We start from the raw sequence: 24,698 nt of genomic DNA, 5'->3' as shown, positions 1-24,698 counted from the left end.
CCCCCCAGCCCCGGGCGCCGCGCGTCCAGCCCGGCCCGCGGCCCCAGCCCCTGCGCCGCTCGCCCGAGCCGCGATCGCCCGCCGGACCGTGCCGCCCCGCCGCCCCGCCAGCCCGCGCGCGTGCTCCGGGCTTGGCCGGCCTTCGGGCCGTCCGTCCCCGCCGGCCGGGCCATGCCGAGCCGCCGCGCCGCCAGACCGGCCGCCGCGCCCGAGCTGGGGGCCTTGGGTAAGCGGGACCGGGGCTCAGGAGAGGAGTCTGGAGGGGGGCCGGAGGTACGGGGATTCTGGGGGTCTCGGAGTAGGGTCTGGGGGCTCCTCCAGGAGTCTAGGGGTTCGCGGGAGAGCGTGAGGGTTCCGGGGGCGCTGGATTATAGGGAAGGAAGGGGGCAGAGGAGGATGAAGGGGTCCGGCCCCAGGTGGGAGGGAGGCGGGGGCGGGGCCTGACGCGAGGGAGCGGGGGGCGGGGTCAGGGTCCCAGGGGGCGGGGTCCGCCCCGGAGGAGGAGGAGCGAGAGCCGCTCCTGAGGGGCCAGGGCTGGGCCGACTCCAAGTGGGGGAGAAGGGGAGGGCCTGCTCCGAAAACAGAAGGGGCGGGCCCTGACGCAGAGAAGGAGGGGGTGCCTCAAGAGGGAAGCGGCAGGGACTGCCTGGGAGATGGAAAGCTGGGCGGGCTTGACCCTGAGCCAGTGAAGGGGTAGGGTCTGGCCGTGAGAGAAGGAAGGGGAGTGGGGGCGGTATTTCCTCACTGAGGGGGAGGAGGGGTCCTCCAGGTCCGACCTTAGAGAGCGAAGGAGGGGAGCCCGAGTGTGATGAAAGGTGGGGTCTGGTCCCGACAGAAAGTGAAGGCCAGGACCTGTCCGGGAGTTAAAGAAGGAAGCAGGGCCTGAGCTTATGGCCCGGGTCAGGAGCAGGGGCGGGGCCTGCGCTTGGGGGCGGGGTCAGGAGAGGGGCGGGGCGGGGCCCGGGAGATTCACGCGCTCGCTGCCCTCCGCGGTCTCCAGAACCAGGTCCGTCTCCCTGCAGGGCCCGCGGACCTCTCCTCGCTCTCGCTGGCCGTTTCCAGGACCACGGGTAAGCACCCCTTCACAGTCCCTGCCCTCCAGGAGTCCGGGAGGGGGGTGCTTACCGAGGGCTGTGTCCTTCCCTACCCTGTGAAGTGGTGTCTAGGAGCCCGACAGGTAAAACTAACCACCTGTTCACGTCTAAGAGGAACCCTCTTTCGAGATGCACCGTGGGATTGGTGCCACCTCCCGTTCACTGTGTGAATGTCTGCAATCACTTCTCTCTGGGCCTCAGTTTTCTTCATCTGTAAAATGGGCATAATATCAGTGCCTCCTTTCTAGGGGGCTTGAGAGGATTCAGTGAGTTGATACAGGTAAACCTTCAGAGCAGGGTCTGGTACTAGGGGACAGGTATCTGGATCTTTGGTTACAAATGAGAGTAATTCCTGACGTCATCCGTTCAATAAATGTGTATTGAGCTCCTGATGGGCAGTGCTGGGGACACAGCTGTGACTGACACAGCCCCAGCCCTGACCTCACGGGGTCCCCAGCCAAGATAGGGAGACAGATGGGTAAACAGCTGATTCGGTGTGGAATACTACTATGTGATAAGGGTTATGAAGAAATCTTAGGGTCACTGATATGGAGTACCAGAGAAGGGAATGGGAAGAATTGAAGTCCCGGTGGAGGAGGGGAAAGTGAAACCTGGATATAGAAGGAAACTTTCATTTCGATGGGCCAGGTACATGCTGGGCCCAGGGGAGACAGCAGGGATGGGTCAGGGATCGGTGCACACAGGGATGGGACACTCACCCTGTGGTGCTCACAGTCCACAACACAAGGTCATGTCAAATCCTAATCGGTGCCATGAAAATTATAAAACAAAGGCTCCTAACTGCCAGGAACCAGGGTGAGGAACCTGGGGGTTGTGTTAGATAAAGATAAGTAAGAGCTGTCTAAGGTGACATTTGAGCGGGGACCTGAAGGAGGAAGGGATCATCCCAAGAACTGGGGGGAGACTATTCAGGCAGAGACTGGCCTGTGCAAAGGTCCTGGGGCAGCAAAGACAGCTGGTTCTCTCCACTCACATCTGCTCACATGTGGCCCATCCTGGCTACCCTTGAATTGTGGCAGTGTGGGTGGGAGGTTGAGGGGATGTTATGTGAACTGAGCCCTGAATAAAGGGAGGGAGTTCCCATCATTTACAGGCTGATAATAATATTACCTAAGCTTTATGGAGGGCCTAACATGGCCAGACCCTGTGCTAAACAGTTGACCTGTGTGATCCCGAATCTGCACACTAAACCCCAGAGATGGGAGCTATTATCATCATCAATTTGTAGGGAAGGCAGCTCAGAGAGGTTATGTGACTTGCTCAAGGCCACACAGCCAATGAATGGCAGAGCTGGGATTCAACCCAACATCCCACACTCTGAAACTGCTTTCTAACCTCCCCATTTTACAGACATAAACTGAGGCCTAGAGGGGAAGGTATTTACACAAGGCCACCCAACAGCAGTTTCTCTCAACACCTCATCCAATAGCAGCCGGCATTTATATAGCACTTACTGTGTGGCAGGTCTAAGTGCTTCCCATGTTTCAGCTCATTTACTCTACCCAACAGCCCAACAAGGCAGACACTATTATTGTGCCCATTTTATGGATGAAGAAACCAAGGCATAAAGAGATTAGGTAACAGGCTCAAGGCCACACAGCTAGCAAATAGCAGAACCAGGATTTGAACTGAGATGGACTAAAGCTCCAGCCACGGCCTCCGGGGACGAGGCTCCCACGGCAGCCTGGAAGCACCCCAAGGGCCCAGACGAAGCCAAACTTGTCTGTGGTCCCAGGTCATCCAGCAGACTCTTAATTGAATTTCACACTGGAAGTTGGCTCTGCCAATGACCTAAAGCATGTCCCTTCCTCTCTCCCAGCCTCAGTTTCCCCATCTGCCAAGTGTGGGTGTCTTCTCCAGCCTGTTGACTTCACAGATCACATGAGATAAGGGGTGCAGGAAAACTGCTTTTCAGGGTGCAAAGGTCTGCCTGCCGGGAGCCGCTCCCTGAGAGTGGGGGAGGACAGGTCTGCAGGTCAATAAATCCCCGGGCCACCCTCCCTTTCTGTGTTGCTCCGAAGCCCGCTCACTCCCTCTGGGCTTCCCCTGGACCTGTCTGGGGAATGACAGGAGGTTGGTTTCATGGCCCCTTCCGGGGCTGAGCTTCCCTGAGGAGAGGACAAAGGGCTACTCCATGGACCCACCTCTACTGTCACTGCTGCCTCCGGAAGCAGGGACCTCTCCGGGGTTGTGGGTGGGCAAAGCTGGGGCCCTGGGCCGGGTGGCAGAGTGTGCAGCCGCCTGGAGGCAGAGGACCAGCCAGGGACCTCCTGGGGGTCTAGGGTGGACTTCATGGAAGCAACACCCACATTTTGTTCAGAATCTTAAGTGTCCATTTGTTTTTTCCCAGTGAAAAATCCCTTTGCATTTCCTTGGATTCCCAACAGAGCTTCATAATCCTTGGTCTAAATGTTATTTTTTTCCCTTGGGGTGGCATTGGAGGCTTGCCCAGGAGGGGGAGGGGGTGGGGTTTGGCACCCCAGGGAGTCAGCCCAGTGTTTCCCAGTAAGGGGTGTGTGTGGGTAAGGGGGGAGTTACAGAAGGGGATGGGGTTGGGGGAGCTGTCTTCAAAGATGAAAAGTCTTGACCACTTTCTGTACCTCACCTTTCTCTCTTTCTTCCTTCCACAGATGAATTGGGTGAGTATCAAGAGGCAGGTTTGGGAGGAGGCCCCAGGGGTTCAAGTACTCACAGAGGGGGTCTCGGCCTTCCCAGTTCGGCAGGCAAGGGGAGTGACACGGGGTGGGGGGTTGGTTCTAACAAAGTCCTGCTGCAAGGTCCTTGGCAGTACCCTTAGAAGGCGCTCAGCCTGTGGTGGCCGACTTTAGTGTCACTATTTTTACTGCTGTGGTTCATTGATTCAGTGAGTCTTACTGAGCACCTACTGTGTACTTGGGGATTTGGCCAGGGAGAAAACAAACTTCCTGCCCTCATGGAGTTGACCCTCTAGACAGGGAGACAGTAGGAAAACAAATAAACAAGATCATCTTAGATCGGGCTAAGGACTTGGAAGGAAATAAAAGAAACAGGAAGAGGAAGAGCACAGTGGGGGAGGCGTGTTGGAGAGGGCAGGCGGGCCTTTCTGAAAAAGAGACTCTGGAGATGAGACCTGAGGATGAGAAGGAGCCAGCCAGGGTTGAATGGAGGCAGAAGGAGGGCCAGGCTCTGTGGGCCCTGGGAACAGAAACGCAGCTGGAGCAGGGCAAGAGGCGGGCAGCGGGAGGTGGGGAGGTCTGGACCTCAGTGGAGGCCTGTGGCCAGGGTGAGGGGCGTGGATTACTATTATTATTATTATTTTTTTTTCTGAGATGAATGGGGAGTTTGGGGAGGGTTTTAAATGGGGAGGTGCTAGCTTGGGCTCCAAGGGAGATGGGAGCCACAGCAGGCTTCTGAGCACAACAGGGACGGGCTCTGATGCAGGTTCTAACAGGATTCCTCTGGCTGCCTCCAAGGGCGGGAGCAGGGAGCAGGGAGGAGCCTGCTGCAGTGGACCAGGTTGGGGAGGATGGAGGTGGACTAGGGTGGAGGCAGGGGTGGGGTGGGGGGGTGGAGAGAAGTGATCGGAATATAAATAGGCTTTTGAGGTGGAGTCAGGAGAACTTGGTGGACTGGACAGAGCCGATGTGGGTCATGAGCAGTTAAGACATCCATCCCTCCAGCTTGAGTAGTGGGTGGATGGCAGCATCATTTTTTGGAGATGGGGATGGCTGGGGCAGAGCAGTTATTCTTATTGCTTAACAGAGGCAAGATGCAGGCAGGGGGTCCAGCTAGTTGGCTCTTACCTTCATCCAGGTGAGAGGTGACCACGTGGGTGGATTCAGGAGCTATTAGGGAAGGGAGTGGAGATGAGGGGTTCGGGAAAAGAAGGAACCAGTTGCCCCCCAGATTTCTGTCTTCAGCAACTGGGGGATGCTGGCGATGATCTCCAGAACAAGGGCAAGGGCTTTGTTGGGTTCTGCAGTGGCCCCTGCGCCAGGCACACAATAGGTACTCAAGAAATAAATCTGGAAGCAATGAATGGGTGGAAAAGGGGGCGGGGCCGAGGCCGGGGCGGGGAGGCGCTGGTCTCGGAAGGGCATCAAGTCATTTTTTTTTTTTTTTCCGCTTTCCCTCCCAGAGATTATTGACGAATACATCAAGGAGAATGGCTTCGGCCTGGAGGGGGCGCCGCCGGGCCCGGGCGAGGGGCCGCCGCGCCTGGTGTCCCGCGGGGCGGCCTCCCTGAGCACGGTCACCCTGGGCCCCGCGCCGCCGCCGCCCCCGCCCACGCCGCCGCCCTGGGGCTGCCCGATGGGCCGCCTCGTGTCCCCCGCGCCGGGCCCCGGCCCGCGGCCGCACCTGGTCATCAGCGAGCAGCCCAAGCAGCGCGGCATGCGCTTCCGCTACGAGTGCGAGGGCCGCTCGGCCGGCAGCATCCTCGGCGAGAGCAGCACCGAGGCCAGCAAGACGCTGCCCGCCATCGAGGTGGGGCCCGGGGTCCCCCGGGGGGCGGGCAGCTTGGCCCAGGCGTCCCGCGCACCCGAGATCGGGCACGAATTCACGCCCCTATTCCGGCCGTTGCCTTTGGAGGGCCAGGTGATGCTATCCATCACCCCCAAGTTCCAGCGGTTGAAGGGCACTCAGAGAAGGGTCCCCTTCCCGGCAGTTCGGCAGTTGGGCAGTGTGTGTCCGAATGATTTCGAATCCCGGCCCTGCCACGTACTGGCTGTGCAACTTTGGGCAGGTTGCTGGGTCCCTCTGTGCCGAAGTTTCTTCCTCTACAAAAGGTAGATAATAATAAATAAGAGCTAGTCGCCTGGGGTTGGTGGGAGGAGGAAATGAGTTAATTATGCCGGTAAAGGGACTTGGACATAGTCAGGGCTCAAGAGATGGACCACCAGGATTATCAGTGTTATTTTGTCAGCATTGTTGCCAGGCCTGGAGAGTCCACTTCTGGGAGTTTCTTGTGTAGATGCGCTTGCATGTGGGCGAAAGAGGGATGGGCAAAGTCAGCCACTGCAGCCTCGTTTGTATGGCAAAGAATCGGAGATTTCAGTGTTTATCACAGGGGAGTGGTGAAATAAGCTATGAATAACTGCACATCAATGCTATGCAGCTTTGATAAATGTATCTGCCCATGCATGTAGAGAAACAGAAATACATGCAAGTCAATGCAGAAAAATTTAAAAATGAGGACGCTCCCCAGGTATGATGTGGGACTATCTCCACGATATATTACTAAGCCGCCCAAATTAAAATGAGGTGCAAAATCTTGCATAGGGTTATACAGCTTTTGTATTATGAAGAGGAACAAATAAGAATATGTATTTATATGTGCTTGTACGTGCATATAAGAAACTCTGGAAGGAACAACAAAGACAAAAGGGATGACTTTTTTAGGGGGTGCTGAATGGATAAGGTTACAGATAAGACTTTTAACCCCAAACATTTTTTTTTAAAGCTTTGATTCATGTGACATGGTTCAAAACTTTAAAAAAAATACAAAGATGCATGTTAAATTAACAAAACGAAAATTAAATCGTAATGAATAAATATCCTCTGCTTCTGTCCCCCAACCCCCAGACCCCCTCCAAAGGGAACTTTGCTAGTCATATCTTATTTATCCTTCCAGGATTATTTTATACAGGCAAACATATAAATACATATGTAATACCCCCATTTTTTTTTCTTTACATAAGGTACAGTGAACCATATGCTTCTGTTCTGCTGTTTTGCACTTTAAAAAAAATTTTTTTTTATTAAGGCTATATCTTGGAGTTCAGCTCATATCTGTGTGTCTAAAGCTGCGTCTACTCTTTTCTGTTGGATTCCGTCATGTGGATGTGTGATAATTTATTGTGCAGATCTCCTTTTTCTCGTTCTTTGCTATTACAAGCAGGGCTGCAGAGAATGACCCAGTTTATCTATAATTTCCGTCACACTTCTTTCTCAAATAGCTTCTGGAAGTGGAATTACAGCTCAGGGGTAATTTGATGGATTTTGCCAAATTGTTTTCCATGGGAGCTGAGCAAGTTGCCGTGTCTCCCAGCAGTGTCGGGGTGGCCTGTTGCCCTACGCCTCCCCGCGCCTTCCCATGCTCCCCAACACGAGCTTGAAGAAACTCCTGGATCTCTGCCCAGATAGTTCTTGAACCTGTCTTCTGCGCCGACCATTCCATTAACCCCTGGTCCCCGGCTTGGCCTCCTTCTGGTTTTTAGCCTCCTCCCTGGTCTCCAACTTCCAGCTCCTCCACATTTCCCTCCACATGGGAGTCTGCTCCTCACTCTGCTCAGAACCCTTCTATGGCTCCCCAGTGCCCTCAGGAGGGAAGTCCAAGACCCCTCATTGTCTGGCTCCTGCTTCCTCCTCTCCCCAGCCCCTCCTCACTCCCTGCCCTCCAGCCTCTAAGCCCTTGCCCCTGCGATGTGCTTCCCTCCTGCATCCTGGTCACCTCCTACTCACCACCAAGGTCTCGTCCACCTCGGGGAGCCTTCCCTGATCCACGCCCCGGGTCCCAGCTCCGTCCATGGGAGGGCTCCTGGCTCCCTCTCCCTCTCCATCACTGGGATTTGCACTGAGATTTATCTGGGTGAATAGTGGAGCAGCCGTCTGTCTCCCCACCCCCACCCCCCAGAGGACACAGTCGACATAGTGGCTGTAAGTTTGGGTCAGAAAGACTTGGGTTTGCCTAAGTGATCTAACACGCTGTGTGAATTGGAGCATGTGCATCGCTTCCTCGCCTGTCAAATGGTGCTCCCACATCCCCGACAGGGCGCTGTGAGCACCCAGGGAGATTGCTGGGGGACAGCCGCTGGCCCTGCACTCTTGCTTTGTTTTCCACCACCGGTGGTGGTGGTTGTCGTTGTCGTCATCATTGGTATTTGATTTGGCTCTGGGCAGCCTGCAGGCAGCAGGACACTGATTTATTTTGAAATTTATATTCCCAGTTACTGATTTTTTTTTATAGAATGCAATAATTGTTGTGGAACAAGGGACCATTCTGTAACCTCTTATTTATCTTTAAACATTTGTCTGTTTTTCCAATTTGAGAGAGGAATTTTTCCAACTTAGTATCCTAACTTTTTTTTCATTTATTTTTTAAATAGACTCTACTTTTTAGAGCAGTTGTAGGTTTACAGAAAAATTATGCAGAAAATAGAGTTCCCATATCCCTCCCTCTCACAAAAAAATATTTTCCCTATTATTAACATTTCGCATTAGTGTGGTACATTTGTTACACTTGATGAACCAATATTATTAGAATTATATTATTTAAGCCCATAGTTTACATCCAGTTTTTCCTCTTGAACAATTTTAAACCTACCCAAAATTTACAGGAACATTACAGTAAATACTCAAACACCTTTTGCCACATCTTCTCTTATGTCTCTCTTTATATAGACATCTGTAGAGGGAGATTTGAAAGCAAGGTGGAGACGTGATGCTTTCAGCGCGTATCTCTTGAGATCAAGGATATTTTCCTACAGTGCAGGACCTACTTAAACCCAACACCATCAACAAGAAACTTAGCATTCCTACAAGGATATTAGCTTATATTACATCCTGTATTCTAGTTACCCCAGTTGTCCTCCAAATGTCCGTTATAGCTGTTTTTTATGGTAGTGGTTGTTTACTTGTTCAATATCCAGTTCAGGATCATGTGCTGCATTTGGTTGTCCACTCTCTTTTGGTCTCTAACCTCGGTTCGTCCCTCGGTCTGTCTTTGGGTTTCATGACATGGGCATGTGCGAAGAGGATGGAACAGATGTTTTGTAGAGTGTCCCACACAAGGGTTTGCCGGCTGCTTTCAGGGTGGGTCAGTTTTGCATTTTTGGCAGGAAGAGCTTGGCAGTGACGCTGGGCCTTCTCAGGGCCTCACACCAAAAGATACGTGACATGAGTTCATCCCAATGTGAGTGATACCGAGTCGGATCCCACGGTTAAACTGGGTACCATGAGGTCTCTGCATTGTAAAGGTCACAGCTTTCTCTTGGTGGGAGTGATGCTTGGAGACTGTGCGTTTTCCCAGCTTTTTATTTCTGAGTATTTATAGGCAGTTATTCTAGCTCAGTGTTGGTTTTGACTTCAAAGAGTTAGGACAGTAAATGTCCAGCAGTAGGAGATGACCCGTCTTCAAATCTGGATTTAGGAATTTTTTTCAGATGAGGGAACAGAGGCTCAGAGAGGGTGAGTTACTTGCTCAGGGGCACACAGCAAGTTTCCATTAGTAATAACTGCCTTTACTGAATGCTCCTGTGTGCCAGGTGGTTCACATGCTTAATTATACCCATTTTGCAGATAAGGCCAGGAAAACCAGAAAGTTTTTTCACAGAGATGGCCAATGGCAGAGGCTGGATTTGGTGCCAGTTCTGGCTTACTTCAAGGCCAACATCTGATCCACAGTCCTATCAGGTGTCTCAAAGACAAAAAGCTTTCGACCCTGGAGTCCGTGTAAATCTTGAGACTGTTGACTCAGAGCTCCTCAGATTCTCTTGATAATAGAACAGTGTGCTGGTTAAATGAATGGTTTTAACCCTATCTGAGCCCATGACGTTTATGGATAATATTACAATCAATAATTAAATCATTAAATTAAAATCAATAACACCCTAGCATAAAGGAGAAATAAAAAGATATTAATACATCAAATATGCACATTTCTTTCGATATGTAGATGCTCGAGCACAGCCCCTCAGGGAAACAGGAAGGCAGCAGTTGCTCGTGACTGTATTTAGACCCCTCGTTAATGCAGCTGCGACAGCCGCAGCCTGACCCAGCGTGATCGCCATGTGAACTGGGTGATTTAAATGTCACACGCAGGGCATTTTCCTAAGTGTCACCACAACTCCTGGTCTAAGCAAGGTCCCTCTTTCCTCAGCTAACACGGTGGTTGCATTCCTTGCAAATTCAGTGCATATTAAAATTATGGGGGAAAAATATTACATATGGAAAACAGAGCTAGGTTCTGGGCTCTGACCGTTTGCAGCAGGTTTGTCACTGACACAAAGAATGTCCGGGAGGACATTCAGATGTCCCAGAACACAGCCTGGAATTGCGGGCTGCCCAGCATCCCTGCCCCTGTGTGCTTCCTTCCTCGGGTCCCATCTGTCAACCCAAATCACCCCCGATATTTCCAATGCCCCCTAGAGGGCAGTGCTTCCCCCCGAGACTCACTGGCTAAGGTGGGATTTTCTAGGCTTTGGCTGTTGAGCATCCGGGGTCCCCCGGTCCCCCGAGCCCAGGAAAGCCAAGTGGCCGAGCAGGGTCCAAAGGGGCTATTGTCCGTCCACCCCTGCCCGTGGCTGCTGAGCAGGAATTCCAGCCCCGTTGCCATAATTTCTAGGTTTTTTTAAGAATCTAAAAATATGGAATAACGTGACAGTTTTTAAATGTGGGCCCCAAATTTTCCCACCTTTTTATTTGGAAAAATTTTAGACCTACGAAAAGTTAAAAGAATAGCACAATGAGAACCTGTATACTCTTCACCTAGAGTCACCCTTCGACATTTTGCCACATTTTGTGTGCCTTTCGCTCTCTCTACATACAAGCAAACACACAAATACACACATGCAAGAATACACATTGTACACGGAAATGCACAAATCACACAAATACATGCAAAAACACACACATCACACACAAACACACAAATACACATTTGCAAACACACCCACCTCACAGATACACAAATACCTGCAAACATGAATATACACACCAATACATACACATACACATGCATCATTTGCAAACACACATATGCAGACACACACACTTCACACAAACACAAATATACACATCACACAAATACATAAACACACACAAACATAAAAATACACACATTGTGCAAACATACACACAAATGCAAACTTTTTTTTGCTAAACCATTTGAAAATGAGTTCTGGATATCATGTAACTTTATCCCAAAATACTTCAGTAGCTATTTCCTAAGAATAACTCCTACACAGCTACAACACTGTGATCACCCCTAAGAAAATTAACAGTAATCCCATGATATCATCTAATATGTAGTCCATATTTAAACTTCCCAATTGTCCCCAGAATGTGTTTTGTTGTTGCTTTTTCCCCCTCAGTCCAGAACCCCGTCAGGGATCACGGGATGCATTTGGCTGCCTGGTCTCTGTAGCTCTCACCTTTGACTTTTTAAAATTCACTTACAATTTGTATATAGTAAAATGCACAGCTCTTGGGTGTAGAGCTCGATGGATTTGTACACACATGCACTGTGTGACTACCACCCAGGCAAAAATCCATCATTTGTTCTCTTTTAATCCAAAATACGGCGCCCATCGTTTTCTGGGCCTTTGACAGGGTGAAACGACCCTCAGTCAGGTCTGACGCCTGATGTTTCCTTGATTGGATTCAGGTGATGCACTTTTGGGGGGAATGTCATGGATGCGAAGTTGTGTCCTTCCCCGTGCCTCCCATCAGGAGGGACCAGAGTCAGTGGCCCTGATATTGGCCGAGCTGAGTTGGATTCCTCGTAAGGAGGCGTCCACCTCCACTGCAAAGGTGATGCTTGGAGACTCTGTGTGCATCTGATTGTTTAAAAGTCCGAGTGGCCAAAGAAAGCATGTCAGTGGGGACAGACATGATCCTAGGCCACTGGTCTGAACCCTCCGGAAGAGGCCTAGGATGTCAGAGGGGTCTTGAGTAAATCCCCTTCCATCATCCTGGTGGAGAATGGAGGAGAGGGGAAGGGAGCTGCCAGGGGAGCCCCCCAGGGAGCTCAGATGGGTGCAGGTGGCGTTTGCACAGGGACCCCCAGAGAGCGCCTGTCTCCCTGCAGCTCCGGGACTGTGGAGGGCTGCGGGAGGTGGAGGTGACGGCGTGCCTGGTGTGGAAGGACTGGCCTCACCGCGTGCACCCCCACAGCCTGGTGGGGAAAGACTGCACCGATGGCGTCTGCAGGGTGCGGCTCCGGCCTCACGTCAGCCCCCGGCACAGGTACCCAACCTGGGACCCCCGCCTCTGACCCCTGGGTGTGGGTGATTCTGAGGGGCTGAGGACCACCCTGGGAAGCCTCAGGGAAGGGCAGATGGTGCTTAGCCCATGTCTCCCCACTGCATTTCCCAGATGGGGAAACCAAGGCCTGGGAGCGGTGGAGGGTCTTACCTGGGCTTAGAATCAGGGGCTGCCCTGGGCCAGGGAACCTGCCACACACAGATTATCTTGATTCCCATTTTGCTTGTACTTTCTTTTTATGTCACAGTCCATCTGGAGATCATTCCCTATCAGTATATTTAGAGCTGCAGATCCTTTTTCTTGGCTGCATAGTATTCCAACGTATGGATATACACAATCAATTGAATAAGTCCCCAATTGTTGGGTACCTGGGATGGTTCCAGTTTTTTTGTTGCATCTCTGTGCTGCAATGAATAGCTTTATACATATATCATTTCTCCTGTAGCATAAATCCCTAGAAGTGAAATTGCTGGGTCAAAATATATCCCTTTGTAATTTGGAGGGAAAGCCTGAGCTCTGTGAGAGAAGGGATTGCGTCTCTTTTGTTCTCTGCTGTGTCTCCAGCACTAAACATTGTGACCACCACACAGTAGGTACTCAGGAAATATTTGTTGAATGAATGAGTATCGTCACATTGTCTTCCAAAGCAGCTGTAGTGATTTCCAGTCCCACTGGCAATGGATGAGAGCGCCTGTTTCTCCACAACCTCACAAGAGCAGTGTATTATCAAACTTTTTGATTTTTGCTGTTCTGATAAGTGAAAAAAGATGGCATCTCAGTGGTGTTTTAGTTTGCAGATTTTAAAATTATAATTGAGGTCGGCCAGTGTTTTCTTGTGGTAGAGAGAAGATGCACTCCCTCTCGGGTTCTTTCAAGAATGCGTGACACACCTGAGGGGGGTGGCCCTCAGGCCCCTCCTCATGCTGGGACCCTGGGCCGGGGGCATCTCAGCCTCCCAGACTGTGAGCCCTGGCATTGGCCAGAGCTGGGTGAGGGCTGCTGCCTGTCCCCTCACGGGTATCTCCCCCTCCCATTCACTGCCACTCAGCTTTAACAACCTGGGCATCCAGTGTGTGAGGAAGAAGGAGATAGAAGCTGCCATTGAGCGGAAGATTCAACTGGGCATCGACCCCTATAATGGTGAGCCCCCATGCCTGGCCTGATCGTCCCATCCTTCTGACTCCTTTGCCCTCTCTGCCTGCTCCCTCACCTTCTCCAGGCCCCTTCGTCTCCTCCAGCCCCATCCCTCCCCTGTATGCTTGCAATCCCTCAGCCTTCCTACATCTCCTCCCATAGCTGGGTCCCTGAAGAACCATCAGGAGGTGGACATGAATGTAGTGAGGATCTGCTTCCAGGCCTCATATCGGGACCAGCAGGGACAGATGCGCCGGATGGACCCTGTGCTGTCTGAACCCGTCTATGACAAGAGTGAGTCAAGGGAGCTGTGTTCATTAGGGCACTGGTTTGGTTCTGCCCTAATTCAACTCTGTGAATCTCTTGGCCTTTCCCTCACGGTCATGAGATAGCTGTCACAGCTCCAGACATCATGTCCATTTTCAAGGCATGCAATGGGCAGGGTCACCCTGTATGGTTGTGCAGGTCGTATACTGCCCAATTCAAGGGATCAGCATTTACTACATAGTTTATAGCAGTGGGGACTCCTGGAGGAATATTAATTCAATCAGTGTTTTTATGGGTGCAAGTGACAGAATTTTAACTGAATGGGCTTAAGGGGCAAAAATAATTTCTTTGTTCTAGTAACTAAAATAGTCTAGAGGTGGCACAATGCTTCAGGTTTGGCTGCATCCAGGTCCTCAGTGATGTCACTAGGATCTGTCTCTTTCTTTCTCTCAATGCTTTCTCCATATTAGAATCATTCTTGGGAGGGCCCGGCCATGCAGGGGCAAAGGGCTGTGTGCTGGCTCTAGGCTTACATCCTTCCAGCTTGGCACCTCCTCCATCCCCAGGAAAGCCTCTCTTAGCTTCTCTTACCCAATATTTTTGCTCAGAGTCTCAGCGCTGTCTCTCATTCGCCTGGTTTGGGTCATGTGCTCCTCTCTGACCAATCAGCTGTGGCCGGAGGGCAGGAGTGCTCTGGTTGGCCAGGTCTGGGACATGTGATCACTGGTGAGCCAGGGCACTAGCTCCGCCTTACACAATCCCCAGTAAAAAGATGGGGGGTTTGTCCCTTAAGGGAAATTGGGATGCTGGGAATGGAAGAAGGACCAGGGCTGCTGGAGGGCTTAAGAGCAGGTGTCCACTGTAGAGTTGGGGCCATTAACCCTCCCCCAGGAACCTTCTCTGACCCCTGATTGGGCTCACTCTCCCCAAGGTCTGAGGGTCCCCTTTGGCCTCGCACTCTCTGGACCTCACCATTGTCCATCGGCCCCTCCTGACCGAGCCTTTTCTTTCCTCACCTGGACCATGGGCTCCAGGAGAGCCAAGCACCCTGCCTTCTCCATTTCCCAGCTCTCCACGACCCAGGATGGACACCCACTGGGGGCCTGGAAAGGATTTGAAGACCGAATGCTCAGTTTCTCTTACCTGCCTCTTCCTGTTGCTTCTTCCCAGAGTCCACGAACACGTCAGAGCTGCGGATTTGCCGAATTAACAAGGAGAGCGGGCCGTGCACAGGCGGTGAGGAGCTCTACCTGCTGTGCGACAAGGTGCAGAAAGGTGAGGGCCTGGGGTGGCGAGCCTGGGCAGAGTGGGGTCTGGCGGCTGGGACGGGTGGCCAGGTGGCCTGGGAGAATGACAGCTGCTGAACCAGGGTGGCAGAGGTGACAGATCCAGAACTCTGGCTTTGGAGTCAGACAGACACAGCTGATTGGTTTATTCACTTTTACTCATTTGTGTTCAGAAATTCTTGTGGTGGACACTAAGCAATCCAGGCTATTGCAGAGTTCACTGTTTAGGAGACTGTGATGTTAATAGGAGAATTGCTTAAATAAGTAGCTAATTTACAGTTACGATAAGACCTACAGAAGACGAAAGACGAGGAAGGAGAGGGATGGGTGAAGTAACTCCTTCACTTTGCTGTTCAAATGTCTCTTCCTCAAATAAGCTTTAAAAAAAAAAGACCCCTTTGCCCTGGGATATGCAGGGCTGGGGTGAGGGCAGGACGAGCTTCCCTTTACAGTCTATATCTTTCTTGCATTCTTGCATTTTCTATCATGTGACTATATTGCAAATAACATCAGCAACAACAATAAAAAGCTCACATTTATCTCCCCCTGACTATATGTTGGGCTCTGTTGTAAGCTCTTTACATGCAACATTTATCAGAATCACCTAACAGTTCTGGGAGGCAGACCCCATCATTATCCTCATTTACCAATGAGGAAACCAAGGCACAGAAAGGTTAAGGTACTTGTTCAAGATCACACAGCTAGTCACATAGAGTCAGGATCCGAACCCAGGCTGTCGGTGCCCTTAACCATTTCTCCGGGGGGGTGGGGGTGGGATATAAAATAGAGACTTGAAAAAAAAAATTACATGTGGATGGTGAAAAAGTCCTATTTGTTTTCAGCCCTGATGTGGTTTTTTCTCAAACGCGGGGAAAAGGCAGTTTGGGAAAACCATCTTAAGACACCACTGGAAAGAAGCAACTTTCCTGAGCTGTGTGTGATGATGGTGGTGATGATAATAGTAATAGTAATGACAGGTTCCGCTCATGGAGGATCGTGTGGATTAATTCGTGTCATCCCCACACCCAGCCTCCATGTAGAAAACCCCACGTGCGTCAAGAGCTGAGGCTCCCGTTACTGAGGATGGCAGCCTGCTCCCCACCTGGCTCCCTGCTCCTGCGCGCACCCCCGTGCCCTGAGTCTGTTCCCCAGGCCGCAGAAGGGTGCGTCCTTAGTTGTTCCAGGCATGTAGATCATGTGCCTTTTTGTGCCAGACCCGGCTCTAGGCACTGGGGACATGGTGATGACTGAGACAGACAAAGCCCCTGCTCACGGGCTCGCTTTCTAGTGGGGGAGGCCCACAGTAAACAGGCAGCCTGGGTGACACACACAGCACGCCTGATAGTGAGGGAGGAAAACAAAGCTGAGGAAGGGGATGGAGAGGAACGGCCGGAGGGGCTGCAGGGATTGGGGGACACAGAGTAACTTCGTGAGGTCAAGGAGGCCTCGTCTCAGGAGATGACACTGGAACCAAGGCCCGCAGGGTCTGAGTGGGCATCTGGGGAGAATGTTCCAGGCAGAGGGAGCAGCGGGTGCAAGTCCTGTGGCGGGAGCACATCTGGTTGATGCAGGAGTGGTGAGGGCGGTGAGAGGGGAGGACGTGGTGGGAGAACCTGCCGCAGCCCCAGGGACACCCCCCAGACCCTTTCTCAGGTTGTGTGATTAGAGAGTTAAGGTCTGTCTCTCCAGGAGACTGTCAACATCGCCAGGGCACAGCTCAAGGCTGTGCAGTCCAGGGGCCAGGTACACATGAGGTTCTCATAAAAAAATTTATTATTTTCTACTATTTCTCTTCTTCTTTTCCTATAAAGATCACTTTTTTTAAAAAACAATTTTAGCCATTTCAAAGTGTATAATTCTGTGGCATTTAGTACATTCACAGTGTTGTGCAACTGTCACCACTATCAGGTTCTACAACATTTTCCATCACCCCAAAAGGAAACCCTGTACCCATTAGCAGTTGCTCTCCATCGCCTTCTGTCCCCAGCCACTGGCAGCCATGGGTCGAGAAAGCCATGGCTTTCTCTCTCTGTGGGTTTGCCTGTTCTGGACATGTCATACAAATGGAATCCTACACTATGTGGTCTTTTGTGACTGGCTTCCTTTTGCTTAGCATCCTGTTTTCGAGGGTCATTCATATTGTAGCCTGCATCAGACTGTCTTTCCTTTTCATGGCTGAATAATATTCCATTGCACAGGTAGACCACATTTTGTTGATCCATTCATCTGTTGATGGACATGTGGGTTGTTTCCAACTTTTGGCCATTGCGAATAATGCTGCTATGAACATTTTGTTTATAAGTTGTTTGCACGTCTGTTTTCAGTTCTTTTAGGTGTATACCCAGAAGTGGGAGGTTTTGATAACATTTTGAAGGAATGAGTGAATGAGCAAATGGTTATTGGGTGGCTCCTCTGTGCCAGGCCCTGTGCTGGGGACACACCTTAAGACGTCGTCAGTCCAGAGGGAGGTAGGGGAAGAGATGAAAATCACAAATGTGGTCATGCTGAGAGGGAAGAAGGCAGAATACCGGGGCATCTGAGAAGGCTTCCCGGAGGAGGTGACATTTGAGCTGCAATCTGACGAATGTCCAGGCGTTTGTCAGGGATGAGGCCAGGGCAGGGAAATGGATCCAGGTGTGGGTGAATGAATAAAATGTTCCATCATTCATTCCTTGCCTGATCTTTGGCAGGTGACATCACCAACCTGAGCCTCCATTTCTTCATCCCTAAATTGGGCTGTTATTAGGATGAGATGAGATCCCAACTGCCCGGGAACAATACTAGAAAGAGTTAGCATTGCCTGAAGACTTCTGTGTGCCAGACTTGGGGTTTCCACTTTGCATAATACTAGTAGGAACAACGTGCTTAATGTGGACTGAGCACCTGTTTACTAAGCTGTCTTCTAAGTGATTTACTCACTGAGTCCTCCTAGCAACCCTGTGAAGTAGTATTTTTCTTCTGTTAAGGTAGGGAAACTAGGCCCAGATATATCAGATAACTTCCCCAAGCCCTAGCAGAGCTGGTTGGTAAGAGCACTAGCCTTCCTGGACTCCCATCCCAGCTCTGCCACTTACTGGCTGTGTGGCCTTGGATGAGTGACTTCACCTCTCTGTGCCCCAGTTTCCTCATTTATGAAATGAGACACTTAGTACTTTCTTCAAAGGGTTGTAGTGAGGCTTCGAGGTAATCCCTGTCTGCCCAACACATTCAGAGCCTCAGTACATGGAGGTGGAGTGATGGAGGGCAATGCAATAAGACAAGAAAAAGAAATCACAGGCAGAGGAGCACACTGCATCCCAACTCCTCTCCTACCAGCTGTGTGATCTGGATAAGTCTTTTAACCCTTCAGAGCCTTGCTTTACCCATCTTGAAAATGGGTGAGCAGAAGAGAGTTAACATAAGAGGCCTGACCACTGTCCTTTAAAAGGCCTGCTTGCAATGTTTGCCCTTGGCTGGCATCTGGGAACTTGTATCTTGCTCCCCCAACTCCCTAACTGATAAGAGTGGTTTACTGTGCCTAACTCAGCAAACAAGGTGGTTTGTGCTGAACACCTGCTTTCCTTCTGGGAGTCGGGAATGTTGGGACAGGCTGGAAGGAGGGTGACCATGTGACCAGCCCCCAGTAAAAACCCTGGGTACTGGGTCTCTAACAAGCTTCTCCAGTAGACAGCATTTCACATGTGTTGTCACACCTTGTTGCTGGGGGAATTGAGCACGTCCTGTGCAGCTCCACAGGGTGAGAACTCCAGGAAGCTCGTGCTTTGCCCCCGCACCTTTTCCCTTTGCTGATTGTACTTGCTGTCCCTTCACTGTAACATACCATAGCCATGTACACAACCGTCTGCTGAGTCCTGGCAGTCCTCCCAGCAAATCATCAAACCTGAGCATGGTCTGGGAGACCCCGACACATTGGGGATGTTAATCTGATCTACCTCTTAGGTGGTGGTCAGGATTAAATGAGGTTATAGCTATGCATATATGATTACGTTTATTCTTAGGAATTTCAATTTCATATTGAGGCTGAGTGTGGCGGGGGGCAGGCCGGCCAGCTGTCCCAGCTCAACGGCTGCCCCCCACCTTCCCACCAGAGGACATATCTGTGGTGTTCAGCACGGCCTCCTGGGAAGGCCGGGCCGACTTCTCCCAGGCCGACGTGCACCGCCAGATCGCCATCGTGTTCAAGACGCCGCCCTACGAGGACCTGGAGATCATCGAGCCGGTGACGGTCAACGTCTTCCTGCAGCGGCTCACCGACGGGGTCTGCAGCGAGCCACTGCCCTTCACGTACCTGCCTCGGGACCACGGTAACCACGGCCACCCAGGGCCACGCCCGTCCTCGAGACTCGGGTGTTGGCCTTGCTTGGGGTGACCCAGAGGGGAAAGGGGGAAGGGGCAGAAGTTGAAGGCAGGCTCAGAGCCAGATAGACTGGGGTTCAAATCCTGGCTCTGCAGCTTGCTGGCTAAGTTGTTTTCTTCTCTCCGAGCCCAGGTTTCCTCCTGTGAGTGGGAATAGTTATGAGACTTGTTTCATGACATTTTGAGAGAATTCAGCCATTCATCCACTCGGCACACCTGCTCATGCTCAGCCCTGTGCTGGGTGGTGCTGGGGTCACAGTGGTGACCAAGACAGCCCCAGACCTGTCCTCCTGGGGCTCACAGTCCAGTGGGGGAGGCAGACTAGTCCCCAGATGATGACAACCCAGAGTGGGCAGGGCTGGGACACCAAGGCGCTCAGGGGATTGGGGGAACGCAGCGGGGGGCACCTGACCCAGGCTTAGGGGTCAGGCAGGGCTTCCTGGAGGAGGTGGCATGGCTGAGCTGAGGCTGGGGGGAGTCAGCAGTCCTCCAGGAAAGTGGTGGGAATTGAAGAAGAGTATTTTAAGCAGCTGGAACAGCAAGTGCAAAGGCCCTGGGACAAGATTGTGCCTGGAGTGTTCTGGAAAAGCAAAGAAGCTGGTGTAGCTGGAATACAGAGAACCAGGAGAGGGGTAGGGGTGAGGTCAGGAGTGTGGCAGACGATTCTTTAGGGATCCTTGGAAGTGAATTTGGATTTTATTCTGATTAAGATGTGGGTATCTGTTTGCACTGGTTGGCCAAGAACTGGAACAGTTCAACAATTTTCCTAAGTGGTCTCTATAATCAATTATTAATGAATTATTACTGTTGTTTGATTATCTCCTGCACAGACAGCTATGGTGTGGACAAGAAGCGGAAACGGGGGATGCCCGATGTCCTTGGGGAGCTGAACAGTTCTGGTGTGTGCCCTTTGCACCTTTCCACACCCATCCCCGGGTCCCTGCTCCCAACCCCCCTCTGCTGCCCTGCCCCAGGCTGGGGAGGGGGCTGTCGGGGTCGAAGGGTCCTCATTTCTGCCTTCCATCAGACCCCCATGGCATCGAGAGCAAACGGCGGAAGAAAAAGCCAGCCTTCCTGGACCACTTCCTGCCCAGCCACAGCTCAGGTGGGTCCCGGCTCCTTGCTAGTCCCCCCCTCCCTGGTTGGGGTGGACCGAGGGTAAGTGGGAACCCTGCTTTTCCAGCCTGTGACTTGCCACTTAGCCGGCCACACAAAGTGGAGAGAACGAGGGCTCTGGAGACAGTCCGGAGATTTCGATCTCGGCTGGGCCATTTTCTTGCTGTGTGACCTTTGCCAAGTTGTTCCACCTCTCTGAGCCTCCAGGGCTCCTCTGAAAAGACTCATCACACACCTACCTTATTGGTCACTTAAAAATTAATTTGTTCATTTTCACAGACACTAGAGGACAGACACAGGGTGCTCTGGGTGTGTTTACTCATGTCTGCATAGTCACCCAGGAGGCCAGTGCTATCATCACCCCTGCTTTACAGATGAAGAAATCAAGGCTGAGAGAGGCAAAGTCTCTTGCTTGAGATCACAGAGCTAGTCTGTGGGGTAGCAGGGAGTTGAACCTGGTCATTTGTATGGATTATTGATCATGCATGTGAAGCAGGGAGCAGCAGGGAGTCGGCATGGATAAGTGGGGGCAGTCACTGGAGCCTGCCCATCTCGAATTTGGAGCCTGTCTCCATTGCAACCCGCCCTCTAGCCTGTCTATCCTTGCCTTTTTTCTCAACCTGCCTGCTAGCCTCCAGTATCCTTGAACCCCAACCCTGTCTGGCTGCTATCAGAAGACACTTACTCACCTGCTGATCACCAGCTCTGAGAATTCTGTCCCCAGTGCTCCAGCTGCCACAGGGTACCTGGCTCCTAGCCAGCATCCAACTGCTCAGAGACTGCCAAACTCTGGACCACTTCATCCAGTCCCCCTTAGAGGTTTGGGGTACCGCATGTTGTGGGCCCCCTGTAACTGGTAACCAATCCCTAGCAGCTCTACCTGTAGCAACTACCAATCGTAGGCCCACCTCATCAACTTCCAATCCCCCAGCCACAGCTCAGGTGGGTCCTGGTTCTCTGCTAGTCCCCCCTTCCCTGGTTGGGGTGGGCCACGGGTGAGTGGGAACTCTGCTTTTCTGGCCTGTGACTCGCCGCTTAGCCGGCCACATAAAGTGGAAAGAACGAGGGCTCTGGAGACAGTCCGGAGACTTCGATCTCGGCTGGGTCATTTTCTTGCTGTGTGACCTTTACCAAGTTGTTCCACCTCTCTGAGCCTCCAGGGTTCCTCTGAAAAGACTCACCACACACCTGCCTTATTGGTCATTTAAAAATTAATTTGTTCCTTTTCACAGACACTAGAAGCCCCTCATCGTCTGTCCCACCTGCCATTCATCTGTCTCCCCCACTCTCATCCACAGTTTCCCACACATGTCTAAAGCCCCTCTCCCTCATCTTGAAGCAGAGGTGCCGTGGCAATACAGTATAGTAGTTAGGAGCGTGGCTGTGGAATCAGACTGCCTGGGTTTGAATTCTGAGTCCACCATTTAGCAGCTTGTGATCTCTATGAGTCTCAGATTACTCATCTATCAGATGGGGACCCTATCTCTTAAGGTCCTTTCTAAATTTAGCGAGATCACGCATGTTCTAGGTTGCTAATGCTGCCACAATGTAAAATAGCAGAAATGGATTGGCTTTTATAAAAGGGGGTTTATTTGGTTACACAGTACAGTCTTAAGGCCATAAAGTATCCAAGGTAATGCATCAACAATCAGGTACCTTCACTGGAGGATGGCCAGTAGTGTCCGGAAAACCTCTGTTAGCTGGGAAGGCACGTGGCTGGTGTCTGCTCCAGAGTTCTGGTTTCAAAATGGCTCTCTCCCAGGACGTTCCTCTCTAGGCTTCAGCTTCTCTCCAAAATGGCACTCTCAGTTGCTCTTGGGGCATTTGTCCTCTCTTAGCTTCTCCAGAGCAAACGTTGGCTTTCAAAGGCCATCTCCAAAATGTCTCTGTAAGCTGAAGCTCCTCTCTCAGTTCCAGTGCATTCTTCAAAGTGTCCCTCTTGGCTGTACCTCCTCTTCAAGATGTCACTCTCAGCTGCAGCTGCACTGAGTTCCTTCTGTTTGTCAGCCCATTTATATGGCTCCACAGATCAAGGCCCATCCTGAATGGGTGGGGCCACACCTCCATGGAAATATCTCATCAGTTACTACCTACATTTGGGTGGGGCATATTTCCATGCAAACAACCTAATCCAAACGTTCCAACTTAATCCCCACTAATATATCTGCCCCACAAGATTGCATCAAAGAATATGGCTTTTTCTGGAGGACACAATACATTCAAACCAGCACAACGCATGTCATACAGTTACTTTGCACAGGGGCTGGCATGGAGTTAGTGCCCAGGAGATGCTAGGAACTTGCCAGAAATCAGGAATGCCTCCTGTATTTATGATCATGTTTAACTGCATTCACAGAAAACCCCAAAATAGCAGGGGCTTAGAAAGGATAGAACTTTATTTCTCCTCTCACATAAACCTATACCAGAGGTAGGTGGTCCAGGGATGGTATAGTGACTGTATGACCATCAGAGACCCAGGCTTCTGCCATTTTCAATTCAGCTGTCACCTCATGGTCCAAAATGGTTACTGCAGCTCCAGCCATCATACCCACATCTCAACCAGCAGGAAAGAGAATTTGGACATTGGGTCCCAGAAATCCCATACATGTCTGCTTACATCCCATTGGTCAGAACTCAGTCACATGACCTTGTCAAGCTGCCAGGGAGGCTGGGAAGAGTCCCAGCAGCCAACTGTTCCACCAAAATCCAGAAGAAGGGAAGAAGGGTTATTGAAAGAGTAGGCAATCTCTTCCATCCATCTTTTTTTTATTTACACCTTCAATCATTAGACAGTTAACAAATATTTATTGAATTATATGCCAGGCTCTGTTCTGGTTGCTAGTTACATCTGAGCAAAATGGACAAAAAACTCTCTGCCCTCATGGGGCTTATACTCTAACAGGGAGAAAGAGACAAACAAGAAAAATAAGGGAGTTATATAGTATATTAGAAGGTAAAGTTTCAATTTTAAATAGGAGATCGGGGAGATTAAAATAGTGACAATTCCAGGCCTTCATTAATTAATTCATTTCTTAAGCAGTGAATAGAAACTTGCAGGACACCAAGCTTTAGAGAGTTGAGAAGGAGTTCCCCACAATCTCTTTATTTTCATTCTGAGATATAATGTAAGTGTAATCAGATAGTGCCCCTCCTGATGAGGTTTGGCTTGTCTCAAAAAGAGAGGTTCTCCCATCATGACACACTAATATTTTACCTAACAATTTTGGGACTGGCGACTTCTCAGCTGGGGTCTGCCATGGTATGGAGATTTCACTTTTTGGATCGTCTCTGTATTTGGGGGCGCTTGCCCACTCACAAACATGTTTGGAGCCTTCCTTCCTCATTCTTGGGGAACACTTCCCCCAACCCTGCAGGAGCATGGTTTCAGCTTGGATTCTAAATTTGCCAGCTGGGTGTGACTACGTTATTTGGCCTCAGTGTCTCTGCTTGTTCATCAGATAGCACAATGATAGGTTCTCGAAGGTTCTCTTTAGGATTCAAGGAGGCCACACTGATAATGTTAAGGGATTTAGCACGGTGCCTCCGCCTCGAGGTGAGGGCCTGGCCAGACTCTGCCCTTACTCTGCACCTCACTCCCCTCTTCCTTCTCCCCGTAGGCCCCTTCCTGCCGCCATCAGCCCTACTGCCGGACACAGACTTCTTCCCCGGCCACGTGTCCCTACCCGGCCTGGAGCCCCCGGGCGGGCCGGACCTCCTGGACGAAGGCTTTGCCTATGACGCCACGGCTCCCACGCTCTTCACCATGTTGGACCTGTTGCCCCCCGCGCCGCCCCACGCCAGCGCTGTCGCCGGCAGCGGGGGGACGGTGGCGGTGGTCGGGGAGCCCTCCGGCCCCGAGCCGCTGACGCTGGACTCGTACCAGGCCCCGGGCCCCGTGGACGGGGGTACCGCTAGCCTTGTGGGCAGCAACATGTTCCCCAATCAGTACCGCGAGGCGGCCTTTGGGGGCGGCCTCCTGTCTCCGGGGCCTGAGGCCACGTAGCCCCCGGGGCGTCGTAAGAGAGGCGCTGGGTGGGGAGGGAGGCGGAGGGGGCCTTCCCACCCCCTCGTCCTTCTGAATCGGACATCTTCGGCGCTGCCCGCAAGCTCTGTAGCACGGGGGCCTCCTTGAGCCCATTTCATAAATGAGAAAACTGAGTCCGGAGAGAAGGGACTTGGCTCCCATCCCACTGGCTTGTTAATAGCTGCATCACCGCCCACAACTGGGGGGCACCTTCTCAGCCGGATTCTGAAGTGTACATATGGAAGGAGGAACAGAGCCCCATCCACCTCCTTAGGTCTGGAAAGAGAGGGTAGGTTGTTTGTTCCGTCTTTTCAATAAAGATGAGTTTTTGAGCCTTGGGGGGGTCTCCTCTCTTCGCCTCGGGAAACACGGGTCCCACGACACAGCAAGGCTTCCACGCTCTCCTCCGCCCAGCCCAGCCCTAGGCCCCGCCCCCGC

General features: G+C 51.6%; 1 protein-coding gene across 2 annotated transcripts; it reads left to right on the top strand.

The window, feature by feature from the left end:
* Positions 1-24,598, top strand: RELB (RELB proto-oncogene, NF-kB subunit). Of its 2 annotated transcripts, XM_037819967.1 has the most exons (12): positions 1-226; positions 1,023-1,070; positions 3,746-3,754; positions 5,233-5,579; positions 11,902-12,059; positions 13,126-13,217; positions 13,374-13,505; positions 14,649-14,753; positions 18,853-19,068; positions 19,951-20,019; positions 20,148-20,225; positions 23,854-24,598. In XM_037819967.1, the coding sequence occupies exons 1-12, from the start codon at positions 172-174 to the stop codon at positions 24,237-24,239; spliced, it is 1,695 nt and encodes a 564-aa protein (XP_037675895.1). In that variant the 5' UTR covers positions 1-171; the 3' UTR covers positions 24,240-24,598. The 2 variants fall into 2 exon arrangements, with proteins under 2 accessions (XP_037675895.1, XP_037675894.1); XM_037819966.1 differs by lacking the exon at positions 1-226 and having other exon boundaries at positions 949-3,188.
* The last annotated feature ends 100 nt before the right edge of the window (positions 24,599-24,698 follow it).

This window comes from Choloepus didactylus, chromosome 27 (genome assembly GCF_015220235.1).
Source record: "Choloepus didactylus isolate mChoDid1 chromosome 27, mChoDid1.pri, whole genome shotgun sequence".
Classification (NCBI taxonomy): Eukaryota; Metazoa; Chordata; class Mammalia; order Pilosa; family Megalonychidae; genus Choloepus; species Choloepus didactylus.
This window is presented reverse-complemented; position numbering and strand designations above follow the sequence as displayed.

Coding starts and splice junctions, on each gene's coding strand:
- RELB (XM_037819967.1), top strand. CDS start 172: ATGCCGAGCCGCCGCGCCGCCAGACCGGCCGCCGCGCCCGAGCTGGGG. Junction 5,580..11,901: donor AGACGCTGCCCGCCATCGAG/GTGGGGCCCGGG, acceptor GTCTCCCTGCAG/CTCCGGGACTGTGGAGGGCT. Junction 12,060..13,125: donor CACGTCAGCCCCCGGCACAG/GTACCCAACCTG, acceptor ACTGCCACTCAG/CTTTAACAACCTGGGCATCC.